Source organism: Chroicocephalus ridibundus, chromosome 6 (genome assembly GCF_963924245.1).
Source record: "Chroicocephalus ridibundus chromosome 6, bChrRid1.1, whole genome shotgun sequence".
Taxonomy (NCBI): Eukaryota; Metazoa; Chordata; class Aves; order Charadriiformes; family Laridae; genus Chroicocephalus; species Chroicocephalus ridibundus.
Window position 1 is genome coordinate 71,739,312 of NC_086289.1, and position 14,135 is coordinate 71,753,446.

Consider the following 14,135-nt stretch of genomic DNA (forward strand, 5'->3'; position numbering starts at 1 on the left):
AGCGATTCTTTTGAAAATGTGTGTCAACACAAGGGGTTCCTGCAGAGTCCGCGTCTCTGTGCACACACGCAGCTTCTCCACAAGAGCAGTGCCAGCTGATTTCCAAGCGTTACTGACTCCGTACTCACTCAGAGCGCTGTCAGAATCAGTGGTAGTAATTTTATGGGCAGAACGTGGAGGTTTGGTCCCAATGAGTACTCTTATTTTGGTGCCTTGTGTTCCTCTTTCTATTGTTTCACTCCCTAAATACAGGTTATTTATTTTGTCTCCTAGCCACATAGTTATCACCAGCAGCAGCGAGTCTCCCAGTGATTAGTGTGGCTATCCGAGTCTCCAAGAAAAGCCACATCACCACTATGACAACATCTGCTGATATTAATTTTAGAAATGTGTTTATGGATAAACCTGAGGATCCACCATTTTCTAATGGGAGAACAAACCGTAAACAGTGCTGGTTTAAAAATATGTTTGGTTCAGATAATGTGCTCATTTCCTTGCCTTCCCTTCCAGGTGATAGAAGACAACACCGGCGTTCGGAGGGTGGTGGTTACCCCCCAATCTCCAGAGTGTTACCCTCCTAGCTATCCTTCGGCCATCTCGCCAACCCATCACTTACCTCCATACCTGACGCACCATCCCCATTTTATTCACAACTCTCATACAGCTTTTTATCCTCCTGTCACTGGACCTGGGGACATGCCACCACAGTTTTTCCCACAGCATCATCTTCCCCCTACAATATATGGAGAACAAGGTGAGCTGGAAGGAAGATATGGGTGTTTCACACCTCTGTTCAGCAAGTTTTTGGGACAAGTGAAACCAAGAGTGGAAAGAAGTTAATTGGGGAACTTGTAGAGTGGTTGTACCCACATGGATGGAGCCTCCTCCTTTAACATCCAGATCAGGAGAAGCTTTGGGGAGTGCATCCAGAGTGCAGCAATGTTGGACAATCCTGTGTCACAGCACTAGGTTGCAGAAACAAAGTCAATTTTAACTTAATTTGTAAATACAGTGGGAAAAAATGCCTCATCCTGTGTTCTGAACTAGGGACGTGAGTCACGCCGATTGCTCTTGCTGTGTCACGATGAGGCATTGCACAGAAAACCAAGCGACAAAATGTGTCAGTCCTGGCTTGGGAACAAGGATGGATACGGAGGGCTGGATCCGAGCAGGGCTTGCCGCAGTCATTTCCAGTGGGAAAAGCCGGATACCGCTTCCTGTTGGCCGTGATGTGCTTTCTGCCCCCCGGCCGCTCCTGGCCACAGTGGTTTTCCAAGAAATAGCAGGCATTTTCTGTTTGTTATTCTGGTTGAGGCTTGCAGTAAGTCACTGAAAAGCATTGTCCGATACCAAAGGGTAGCATGGCAACCCTAATCAGGCCATGAGTAAATAATTGCAAGAAAAGGAGTGAAAGGGGCATATTTTTGTCTGAACTATGCTCTGTTGTGTCTCTGCCACCCTGGAGATAAATCTTTGTGTAATCTGAAAGAGGGTGTTCACCAAAAAAGTAATCGGCAAAGCTGCTTGAGATGTTTAACATGGAAATCAGTTCAGGATTCATGGGTTTACGTTAGTGCTGAACTGCCTGCAGTTAAGAGCCTTTCTAAAGACTATGTTTAAGCCATACCACCAGAAGAAGTGAGGTTCCATCACCAGAAGTGAGGTTCCGTCAATCACCAGAAGTGAGGTTCCATCACCAGAAGTGAGGTTCCGTCAATCACCAGAAGTGAGGTTCCTCTGGAGTGGGAAGGAAGAGGCAGAAAGAGAGGAGGGGGGATATCTGTTGATGCTACCCCTTGAAGGTTCTGCTGACCAACAGACCTAGTTTTCTAATGAGGAATGGACCCCTTACAGCTGACGCTTAGCTTCGTTATACTGGGAAAGGAGGAAGTGGGAAGCTCAGGAAACCAGCAGGATGGTGTAGACAGGCAGAACAGGAGCAGGACGGCCTGTCAGATTGCTAGACAAAGTCTTGTGTGCAAACATGCTGCTGTGCCAAGGGAACATAGAGCTGCTAGCTAAGTAGCTGATGAATATTTCTATAGCTAGGAGATACCAAAAAGCCGATTCAACTTACAAAATGAAATAAAAAAATCCTTGATTGCTTTACTAGGATGCCCTATACCTGTAACACTCAAATTCTATGATTCTGTGAAAATAATTGAAGTGGCGAATATTGTACTGATGAGTATCAATCCACTGTTGCCCGTTTGCCATACAATGACTTGTAAAAAAAAAAAGAGATGGCATTTATTTGTAGCATGCTGGTTTTAGGCAGTTAGCTGCTGGGAGCATGCGAATACGATCATGTAGCTGGATAAGGAAAGGTGAAGGCCAAGACTCAATGAAATAGCGAAGAAAGAGAATCTGGCTAGTGGAAACAACTTCGAAAACTGTAAGTGCATATATAATTATATATATGTGCATATAAATAATTATAATTACAGTATACATGGCAATCTCAACTTACAAAGCTTCCAACAGGGTGTTTGTTTGCTTCAGAAGTTTCTACGATAACTTCAGAATGGATGTAGAAAAAAATATGAAGAATATATCGGGCGTCAATGGTTACTTTGCTGACAAAGGTAAAATTGTTGTTTTGGGCACAAATTTGCTCAAGCTTCAGACTGAAAGCGGAGCGTAAAAAGGAGGACTGAACTATAGAGAAAAGCAGACAATGTTCTGATTCCTGCAAGCTGACCCGCCTTAGGTTAGAGAGAGTCATTCGTGGAGAGAGGAAAGGGAAGGATTGTATTTAATGAAGTCGTTCTGAAGTGTACACATGGTATTGATGATACTTCCCAAGCTTTTTTTTTAGACAGTTTTATTTACTCAGAGCTTCCACTTCATGCTGCACTTCTCTCCTTAGGCAGGCACAGTTGACACGATTGTAAAATCTATTTGTACTGGGATATTAAATTATGTGTAATCAGTGATGGCAGCTTGAAACCAGGGCATCTCAGCTTATTCTGTCCAGTCGGGCCCTGGGGAAGAAACTGCTAAATTGCTGTGAACTCATGAAGGCTTTTTCCTAAATATCGGTCTCCCTGGGTTTTTCCTTGAAATCTGCGTCCCCGAAAAACAGAGACTGAAAAGGAGAGGAAAAATGTGGCCCTAATTGCTGTATTTTTCTTGTTCATATGGGCTCATCCAAAGAGCTATAAAATCTCAAAGAGCAAATGAGCACACTTAATATAATACCAAAAATGGATCAGTCCTGCAGAAAAGCTTTTTTAAGACAAGAAAAAAAAAAAACAACCCTGGTTGTAAAATCCATCTCCAAGAAAATCTGGCACGGTTTGATTTAGAGGTGGTCAGGAATTTGGTTTTCTGAAAAAAAAAATTCAGTGATTTTTGTTGTTCTGCGTTAACCTGGGTGAATCCTTGCATTTCAGAAATCATACCACTATACGGGATGTCCAGCTATATTACCAGGGAAGACCAGTACAGCAAACCACAGCACAAAAAACTCAAAGACAGGCAGATCGATCGCCAAAACCGTCTGAACAGTCCTCCTTCCTCCATCTACAAAAGCCATATAGGCAGCTGCGCGACCGTATATAATGGTTATGCAAAGAGCCACAATGGAGCAAGCAGCGGCGGCGGCGGGGGGGCTCCGGCCGTGAAGAAGCCGGAGCGCAGAGCCAGAAGCAGCCCGAAGTCAAATGAACAAGACCCACACGGTAAAGACGGTTTTATTTATTTTTAATTCCTTTTTATTGCACCTTTCCGGCTTACGACGGCCTGTATATGGAGCTGGTGACTATGCCAAAAAACACTACCACCCACACATAAAGACAGTGTTAATACAGTGTGAACTCAAATATAAACCTTGAGCTTGCTATACTCTATTTGTTTTGTAAGCCGACCCAGTTGCCTCCCCATCTTTGATGGCTACTCCCTGGTAGATGCGGCATCATTCTCTTTTTGTCTATCGGAAACAGAAATGCATTTGATAGGCAAGTTCTTGGTTTTATTTTGCTTTTCGTACAGGGATCTTGACACTTCACAAAAATCCTTGCGGATAATTGAGCTCTAACCAAAATGTGGCCACTTGGTAGCACTACTTTGCATCTCCTAGGTGAACGTAGTAAACTTACTGAAACGTTTAGAGATGATTGCTGAAGAGTTTGCTTATATGAAAGTAAGAGTAGTTGATGCGGAAGAAATTTGAGAAGAAAATGCTTAGTCTCAGCTGTTGGAATTAGTGGTTAAATAAATCTTGTAACTTTGAAAATAATGTTCCTCAACATTTTTGCAGGCTTATCATTAAGAAATTGAAAGTCGACGGTAAAAGATGAGGTCATTTGTCTCATCAGCTCTCATTTATCACAAGCCATTCTACACGTAGCCCGTTGTACCTAAATTTGCCTTAATAACTTGTTATAATCTATTACACCTTTCCGCTGATCTGGTCTCTGCCTGTCTCTTTGCTGATTGCAACAACTGCAGGAGGCTGAACAAAGTTTTCTGTAGTAGGCTCATATCCACATGGTCTAGGATATTTATAATGTAGCGCACTTTGAAATCTCCCATGTGAATTCATGCATACAGCGTAGTTTTTCCATTATCTATATATTGTGTGTATTTATTTGCCCGTGTACTTTTACTTTCGTGAGACAACACTGAAATAAATACTCATGAAAAGTAACTCAACTGATAGCCAAAAGGGAAAAAAAATGCTGCTGGCTTGGTAAGGAATGAGGATTTGCAGCTGTGCTTCCGGGTCTTCAGAATTAGCAAGGAGCTGTGGTTGGGAATGCTTTAATGCAAGAAAATGAATCACTACGTTAGACTTCCCAACTAGTCCTTGTCAATCAGCGTATATGACCTTTAATATTCTTATTTATGGATTTTGTCATAGCGGATTTGTAATGGCTCCCACCAAAACAACGCCCTAAAATAAGTTTCCACTTGATATTTATAAGCTTCTAATCATATCTGCTGCTTTATATTTACCTTCTCTGTTTCTTCTTGAATTATTTGGGGATTTTATTGCCTGATACCTGACTAATGTGGCCATACAGGTAACTGGGGTGAGAGTTAAAAGCAATCTGGGAGCGCTTGATAATTTTAATTCATGTTGCTAAAATGACAGAACAGAATGCTGAAATGTTTAGAATAGCCGAGAAAAAGAATGTGTCAGAAACAACAAGCAGCAAAGCTGTTTAAACTTGCACGTTTTGTGGACGTGTATCGATTCAAGCCTGCTAATAGTTAAAAATTTGATGGTGCTGTGTGGCTGCTTCCCAAATTGCAGAATAGCCTGGAAAAACTATAAAAATATCTATATAATACGTAGAGAATACGAGCCTTTATTTAGAAAACCACTTAGCCAAAAAAACTCTTAAGAGACAAGTAGGAATGTAGGAAGTTAGAGTGAAACTTAGAGTAAGGTGAGGGAGAACCGGAGCTGGTGGGTTTGTTTGCATGAAGTTCTTAATCGAGACGGCGATGTGTTTTGTAGCCTGTCAGTTCTTATCTGGTTGGGGGCGGGGACGTTGTGCGATGGTGGCCGCTGTGCTTATTTTGGGCGTTTGGCTGTCGGAGCGATCCAGGGAGCGGGGCTTTGGGAGCCCTGTACGCTGCTGGAGTTGACGCTTGCACAGCCAAAATCCCAGTTGTTTTTCCTTAGGGACTGGGCTTTTCGGAAGCAGAGCACTGGCGGCACTGGGAGCACGGGGAGGAGCTCGCTGCTGGCAGGTCCAGCCGCTCCGAAGCCGATGCTTTGAGAGGCGACTTGAGCCTGTTTTAAGCGTTAGAGGAATGTGATCTGCATGGTGGCGTTTGTGACGGGGAAGTGGAAGACAGGCTTTTCTGTTCTTGGATCTGCTACCCCTGTGTTTAAGTAAATGCTTGGCCTGCTCCTTGGTGCTTGGTAGTAATTTCTTTGAGGGGTGTGATCATAGAATCCCAGAATGGTTTGGGTGGGAAGGGACCTTAAAGCCCACCCAGTGCCACCCCCTGCCCTGGGCAGGGACACCTCCCACCAGCCCAGGTTGCTCCAAGCCCCGTCCAACCTGGCCTTGAACCCCTCCAGGGATGGGGCAGCCACAGCTTCTCTGGGCAACCTGGGCCAGGGGCTCACCACCCTCACAGCCAAGAATTTCTTCCTAATATCTCATCTAAATCTCCCCTCTTTCAGTTTAAAACCATTCCCCCTCGTCCTATCGCTCCTCTCCCTGATCCAGAGTCCCTCCCCATCTCTCCTGGAGCCCCTTTAGGGACTGGAAGGGGCTCTAAGGTCTCCCTGGAGCCTTCGCTTCTCCAGGCTGAACACCCCCAACTCTCGGTCTGTCCTTATAGGAGACGTGTTGCTCCTTACTGAGCTCCTCCAAGCAATCTCTGCTGCCACTGCACTGGGGTTGTTATGGAATACTGTAAGAATAATATTGAGGAAAAAGTTCTAGTGTACAATGCAAAGACAACTCTACTTTTTTCCTTGAAAAGGCATGATGTGTATCACAGGACAGGAGATACTTTAGTTAAAAACATACTTTTCCATCAATATATACACTACTTGCCTGTATTATGCCCATGACATTTGAGTAAGCACTCAAGGAAAATTGTGCTGGGTCAATAATTTACTGACTCCTTCTAATATGAACAGAAGCAGGGGTTTTCCAAAAAGCTGATTCAGCACTGGTGGAAGAAATGGGGTAATGGCGTCATTGATAGCACTTAAAATAAGCCAGTGACTCTGGGAGTGCTTTTGGTTCAGTCACCTCTTCAATTGCAGGTCCAGCATGTGCTCCTCTGCCGCTCTGTGCTCTGTACAGCACGACAGCGCGTCAAACGTACGTTGATACTTCTATTATGAACCCTTATCCCAGGCCGGCCCTGCAGCCTGGCATCACAAACTCTTTTTAGTAGGGAAATCACAGTTTCAGATTAGGGATTTATTTAAGTGCGTTGCCTCTCCCCTTTTCCATTGAGAGCAATGTGCCTTTGTGTTGGGAGGTGCACTTGTAAATAAAGATTTCTAGCGATGCTGGAAATATGGTATTTTAAGGCAAAAAATGGAAACCGATGGCTTATAATTGCCTGAAAAGTTAGGAATTATTGCTCTGGTAGGATGGATGCAGTCTTGTACAGGCAGAAGCCTTTGCAGGGATTCTGATTTAAAATCCATACTGTAGCTTTTCTGCAGAGCTGTTTTAAAAACTGAATGGGAGAGGGAGGGATCAAGGTTGGGGTTTTGTGTTGGATTTTATTTTTTTTTTTTCTTAGAAAGGAACCTCGCCATGTAAAAAGAGCTGTAAGCGGAAATCCTGTCCCATTCATGCTGTCCTTTATGAATTTCAGTCTGAGTCACTTCCTTCTCATGTGCTCAGTGGTTCATTTCTTGGTCATGTAGGGATCTGGTAGTTTGAGAAGTTTTGTGTGCGGCTGCAAGTACTGTGGGAACATAAGCAGTTGTGAACATTCTTACAATGCTTTCCCCTATTTGCTAATAAAACATAAAACGTCGTCTTTTTTTTTTTTTTCTTCGTTCAAATCAGATAAAAATCTTTTTTTTTTTTTTTTTTTAATCCTCATTCAAGTTTGAAGAACCTGAGATAGCCCAAACTAAACCACTTCAAATGGGTAAAAGTAGAAAGCGGGAGATGGATTGTTATGTGCATCCTGTCCGGGAGCTGGGTGGGTGCTGGGAACTGGGTGCCAGAATAAACAGAGCAGCCTGGGCAGGGAGGGAGCGCTGGGGGGAGTCACGTGCATCTTTATGTAAGTGTTCCATAAAGAATTTATTTTTTTTTTTTGTGGTGGTTTGAGAAGATTTGGCCCTAATGGGTCATAGAATCATAGAACAGTTAGAGTTGGAAGGGACCTTAAAGCCCACCCAGTGCCACCCCTGCCCTGGGCAGGGACACCTCCCACCAGCCCAGGTTGCTCCAAGCTCCGTCGAACCTGGCCTTGAACCCCTCCAGGGATGGGGCAGCCACAGCTTCTCTGGGCAACCTGGGCCAGGGGCTCACCACCCTGGGTCAGAGCAGAGGCCCATCTAGCCCACTGGTCAGTCTTCAGCAGTCGTGGTGGAGATGCTGCTGGGGGAGAACCTGCAAGCCCAGCACCATCCCATGCACCAGTCCCTGCTCCTCCACCAGCATCCAGGTCTGCTGGGCATGATAGAGGGTTGAGTCCTGCCTAGTCATTTTGGTGCCCCACTTGTCGGCCTGTTGTCTGTGAACTCGTCTAACTGTTTTTTGAAAAGCAGACTTGCTTGTCAGTTGCCCGAAGTGATCAACGCTAACCTGGAGTCCACCTCATTTCTCTGAGCAGCTGGTTTCTTACATGTGGAGTTGGCATGCTTTACATACGGATAAGGGAGAAAACAAGATTGGAATTGTTCAAGAGTTCGAGTTGTTGCAGACTATAGATACATCATAAACTTTTGTAGGACCTTTGTCACATGTGTACAACCAGCTTGAAAACTCAAAGATGTTTCTTTCCTGACATTGAGGGTTTTGTAAAATGGATTTTGTGCACTGAAGGAGCCTTCAGGTACTCCCAACCTTTGCTTCAGATGCTTCATATTCCTGCCCACGCTGCTGACGGGCGTTTCTCAGGAGACGTGGGTAGCTCTAGCTCTCCCTGAGCTGCGTGGGATCCGCTCCGCAAGCTGTCAGTACGTGCTGCAGAAGGGGTGGCAACATAAGAACGAAACAGAAGCGACGCTTTCTTGATACAACCCTGTCCTGTTCTGCGTCTCTCTTCTTTATAGCATATTTAGGAAAAGTGGTTAGGTTTTTTTTTCTATTTTTATTTTTTAGTAGTATCAAGTTGGGTTTTTGTGAACCCGGAGCCTGCAAATTAAAGGGAAATTGAGGGAGCTATGATTCAATGCAGACAGGAACCAGGCGAAGTTCCTCTACTTACTCATTCTAGATCCTGTCCATTCTTTTCTATTTTGGTCCTGAATCTGTTTTGCGAGCTTATTGGGCTGTATATGTATCTGTGCCTGTATATCCTATAGATTTTAAAGCTTAGTTTCATCACTTTGGGTCCATGTGAGCGCAGAGGCTGAGAAACACTATGGCAATATACATAACTTCTGTGTTCTTCTATCCAGGAACTGGTGACTGGGTATGTACTAATAAAGACCTCTGTTATACCAACGTAGAAATGTTCTGCAGAAAAAAAACATTGTCATAAATGGTGTCCAAAATACACCAAATCAGTGCAGCTTTCCTCATTTCCCTCAATGTATTTATTTCCGTAAAATACGGAGATTTAACAAGATTGTCTCCTGAAGACAACCCGTCAAAACTGACACAGTGATGTTATTAGTAACATGGAAAAAAAAACACTCTGAAGACTAAAATATATCTGTCAGGATATGTGATTTTTATTATTTTTTTTTAGTATTATACCAAGTAATGAAATGTGAAACAATATTTACTGGAAACAGAGACGTGTTGAATCTTGTGAGTATGGATCAGCATCACGTATGAGATCTGAATAGTGTTACTGTTCCTGCTGCATTTTTTTAAATAGTTTCAGCAAACGCTATTTGGCTGAGTTGTTTAGACTTATATCTAATTAGAAATATGTTTTGTGTGTTCTGTGCATGCTGCTTTTCTTTAAGTTTTAATAAGCGGGAGGAAATAGGATGCATTAATTAGGGCACTAGTCTGAACTTGAGAAACCACAGTTAATTTGTGACACCAGGGAATTTCCAGTGTGATGTTCTCGGGCCTCTACCTTATCTCTCGCAACATCACCGAGCTTGTGGGTTGGTTTGTTTCGATTTGGAAATGTGCCTGCTTCTTGAACGTTCTTTATCTTTTGTATTTTCTCAAAAAGAATAGGCCGTGAAATGGTTTGTCCAGGCAGAAAACAAAAACGGTTATGGCTTTCAGATAATTCTGATGTTCACATGCTGAGAATACACCTTTGTCGACCGGTCAACTCCATTAGCTGGGCCACACAGATTCTTTACTAAAGATTATTTTACCTAATAATCACATAAAGTAAGCACTTAAGCCAGCTCTATAATGACTGATGAATATGCTACAAACATATTGACATTATGCGGATTTCAAGCAAAGTACATTCCCAGGTTCATGTCAATGTGTATGCATGCAAGAATTTACCCGGTTGAGGCTCAGTTTATGTCTTTTCTTCAGCAGGACGAATTGCTCAGATGTATAACCAGCATCGCTTCGTTAGCACAGAGTCCTGCAAACTCCGGGGGGTTGGGGCAGGGAGAGAAGAGATATTCACACTCTATTTTTATGCACTTATCTTGAAAGACTAAAGAACCAGTGTCGTAACTTAGGCACCAGAAGCTGTTGATAAGAGAGTCTCTTCATCAACTAAATGGGAGCATCATCTCTTAATTTACTTGGACAATATTCTCCCATCTTCGATGTCAGCTACTTTTAGAGGTGAACATAAATGTGTCAAACCTGGTCTCATCCAGAATTTTTGTAACTGGAAATGCTAACAAAACATCAGGGTAGCTGTGGATACATCGTCTTTATAAGCTTTTAAGTCATCTTTGTAAGCTGCTCTGAGAGTTGGTCTGCTGGGCGTCCACGGCTCTGAGGCACAAATGGGGCAGGGGGGTTACTGCAATTCTGGTTCCATTTTTCGGGCTCATGACAGAAGCTCAGACAAAATAAACCTCGCCTGAAGCTCCCTAATCTTCACAAGTGTGCTAGCCTGCTGGAAACACAGCTCCACGTCCACCTGGGAAAGTGTAGGGCATAGAGATGGGGAGGGACTCTTTATGAGGGAATGTAGCAATCGGACGAGGGGGAATGGTTTTAAACTGAAAGAGGGGAGATTTAGATGAGATATGAGGAAGAAATTCTTGACTGTGAGGGCAGTGAGCCCCTGTCCCAGGTTGCCCAGAGAAGCTGTGGCTGCCCCATCCCTGGAGGGGTTCAAGGCCAGGTTGGACGGGGCTTGGAGCAACCTGGGCTGGTGGGAGGTGTCCCTGCCCAGGGCAGGGGGTGGCACTGGATGGGCTTTAAGGTCCTTTCCAACCCGAACCATTCTATGATTCCATTATTCTATATCTAGTAAAGAGTGGGGAAATTTGGGTCCAGGGCTCTCGTTTGACCTTAGTGGTGACTTGAAAACCCTTTTGACGGTGTCTGGGATTTTTCCCCAAGGCTGTTTTTTCACAATCCTGATCAACCCCCGTAGACTCTCATACTCTTGTTCTCATCTGCTTTTATCCCTCCCTTGTGTCATCTCGCCAGCAGGATCTCCTTGGCGGGGGGAGATGGATAAGCTATCTGCTCCATGATTTATCAGGAAGTTGGTGCTGAATGACGTAAGGCACAACCTCTTCCCCCCGAGGATCTTCATATTATCTCAAGAATTTGCAGCTTCTGCTACAACTGACAGTCAAATCCAGAAGACTGAAATCTGAGGCTTTTTCCTAGGAGTTTACGTAATTTATAGATATCCAACTAACAGAAAAAAAAACCCATATCAAGTCCGTTTTCATCCTGCTTAAATGCTCAGTGGCTAAATCCCCGTGCTGGGGAGTAGAGTTACACAAAGGTCTCAGAGCTTCAGAGCAAGATAAACAGCGTGTTCTCACCAGTTCGGAGGAGATAACGTGGACCACCGTCAAAGGAAGGGAACCGTCTTTCCCTTATTTGGCGATATCTGGGACACTGAGCCAGAAGGGAGAGGGTATTTATAGGGAAGAGGTAGAACATTTCCTCCCTCCAGAGCATAAAAAATAAAACACCTTTAAGTCTAATAATTTAATGAACAACCCTTGTTTGTATACCCAGATGTTCTGAACAATGTCCGTCTGTATATTCATCTGGGTTTGCAAAGGCGGTGAAAGGAAATTTCATGTCCCGCTGAAGCTAATGGGATTTGTTTATCTAACTCTCTGAGGCTGGGCTACAAAACCTATCGGTTAGTTTTCTTTTTCTGAGGAAGGGTGCAATTTGATTTCAAAAGTTTTTGTGACCTTCAGTATATTTTCTTTTCTTGGAGGGGGAAACTTTGTTTTTAGAAATGCAGGGCGATGCAATTAACAGAACGAACAGACGTTCTTCTAAAATGAAGCAGCCGTTTTGATTTTCTCCAAGGTTTGTTAGAAAAGATTTTGTCCCGAAGCTTGAGTTTGGTTTTCTGTTTATTTTTTTTTTTTCTGTAAGGAGCTGTGCTTAGAAGCAGCTGCTTTGATTTACCGTGATTCATGTGACTTCTGCCTGAATTTCATCTCGGCAATGAAATCCAGATCGAGTTGAAATTCCTGTAGCTTTGTTGAAGGCTTCCCAGCGAGCTGTAATCAGGTGGATATTTCTGAGAAATATTTTCAACATTTGGAATGATTCTCAGTTGTGAAACTGGTTGTGCAAATGTCTGAGATTGTATTTTGCCCTCATCCCGTACGGGACTGCTGATCGCACAGGCAGTTCTTCCAGCTCACTAGTAGTTGATTGGTGCAGACGTTGTAGATCGGGGGTTTTTTTTAAACCTTCTTGAGTACATTCTTCATATCACAGAATCACAGAATGGTCAGGGTTGGAAGGGCCCTCTGGAGGTCACCCAGAGCAGGTGGCACAGGAACGCGTCCAGGTGGGGTTTGGAATGTCTCCAGAGTTGGAGACTCCACCACCTCTCTGGGCAGCCTGTGCCAGGGCTCTGCCACCCTCAAAGGAAAGAAGTTCCTCCTCGTGTTTAGGTGGAACTTCCGATGCTCAAGTTTGTGCCCGTTACCTCTTGTCCTGTCCCCGGGCACCACTGAGAAGAGCCTGGCCCCATCCTCCTGACACCCACCCTTTCAGTATTGATAAGTGTTGATAAGGTCCCCCCCTCAGCCGTCTTTTTTCCAGACTAAAAAGACCCAAATCCCTCAGCCTTTCCTCACAAGAGAGGTGTTCCATCCCCTCATCGTCTTGGTAGCCCAGGCGAGGGTGGGCATCGATAACATCATGTCAGCCTTTTTTAACTTTTGCCTTGTAGGAATGTAGCACTTGATCTTTATGAAATTTCTCTTTAATATAATTCTAGCTCACGTAATTGTCGTTCATCATTCAGACGTAACTGCAAAGCAGTTTAGGCTGGGATTAGTCGAGTAAGTCAATTGTCACCTGTAATGAGGAAGAGAATTTATTTCTGTTCTGCTGTCAATCTAGAGATGTTTGGGTTGATTTAAAGAGGGGAGTGTGAGCTCTTCGCCTCCCCATCTCCGAGCTGAAGTGCCTGAGGTGAGTGGAAAGAAAAAAGTGTTTTTCCTTTTCCTGGATTACTGCGATCTCCCCCAGCACTCATTGCAATTTGATTATCTCGTAGTTTTCACCTGGAAAAAGAGGTCAATAATTTACGTCTGTAACAGAAAAGCCAGACGGGGGTTCATTCAAAAAAGCATGGTGACCCTGCAGCCATTCGCGAGGTTGTCAGTGAAAAATCCCAGTGCAGCCTCCGAGAAAAATCTTTGTATTTCAAGCGTTATAATTTGGAGTGGGTCCCCCCGCCCCTTAAAAACAGACTTTTCATGTGGAATCTAACCTCTTCCAAAAACCATGCAGATAATAAAACTTGTTTCTCCCAACCTTCAAAAATACAACCATATAAAAAATGGCCAATAAAAGCCTTTGATAGTCTGCCCTTTAAACACAATAATAGCATTTTATTGATAAAAAAAAAATACCCTAGCAAAATAACCTCGTCACCACCATGCAGTGGTGACGAGAAGTAAGATTTCTGCTTTAATGTAAATCTTAAGACAAAATGAAGAACAGTGAAAAGATGACACGTTTTCTGTATTTGCCCGGCTTTAGAGAAAGTCTTCCCTGCTTACCTTCTCGTAAAGGATGAATAGCTCGCTCTGGCTCTGTTCCTGAGAGCACTAAATAGTGGTTATTGATAAAACCTAGCATCCCAAAACACTTTTCATTACCTATGGTAACGAAGACGTTTCTCCATTAATTTCTTCTTTGTTTCGAGCAGCGCTGAGGAGTTGTGACTGAGGGCAAATTTTGACTTACGGTTCTTTTCTTAAAGTTTCTTAGACTATAACGGGCAGCCTTATGCCTTTGCATGAGGGAAGTGCTCTGCTGCCTTCAGATTGTTGTAGTGAATTCTGTGGCTTTTCGAGGTTCATTGCCAAGGAGGTTGTTAATTTTGGCTGAGGAGCTCCGTTTAATCCCGACCAA

At 43.7% G+C, this 14,135-nt stretch overlaps 1 protein-coding gene across 1 annotated transcript in view; it reads left to right on the forward strand.

Moving 5' to 3' along the window:
* FNDC3B (fibronectin type III domain containing 3B) overlaps positions 1-14,135 on the forward strand; it is a 213,868-nt gene that overhangs the window by 108,558 nt on the left and 91,175 nt on the right. Inside the window, exons 5-6 of the mRNA XM_063338682.1 lie at positions 511-754; positions 3,396-3,683. Of these exons, the coding sequence (XP_063194752.1) occupies positions 511-754; positions 3,396-3,683 (532 nt within the window). The remainder of the gene's footprint in view (positions 1-510; positions 755-3,395; positions 3,684-14,135) is intronic.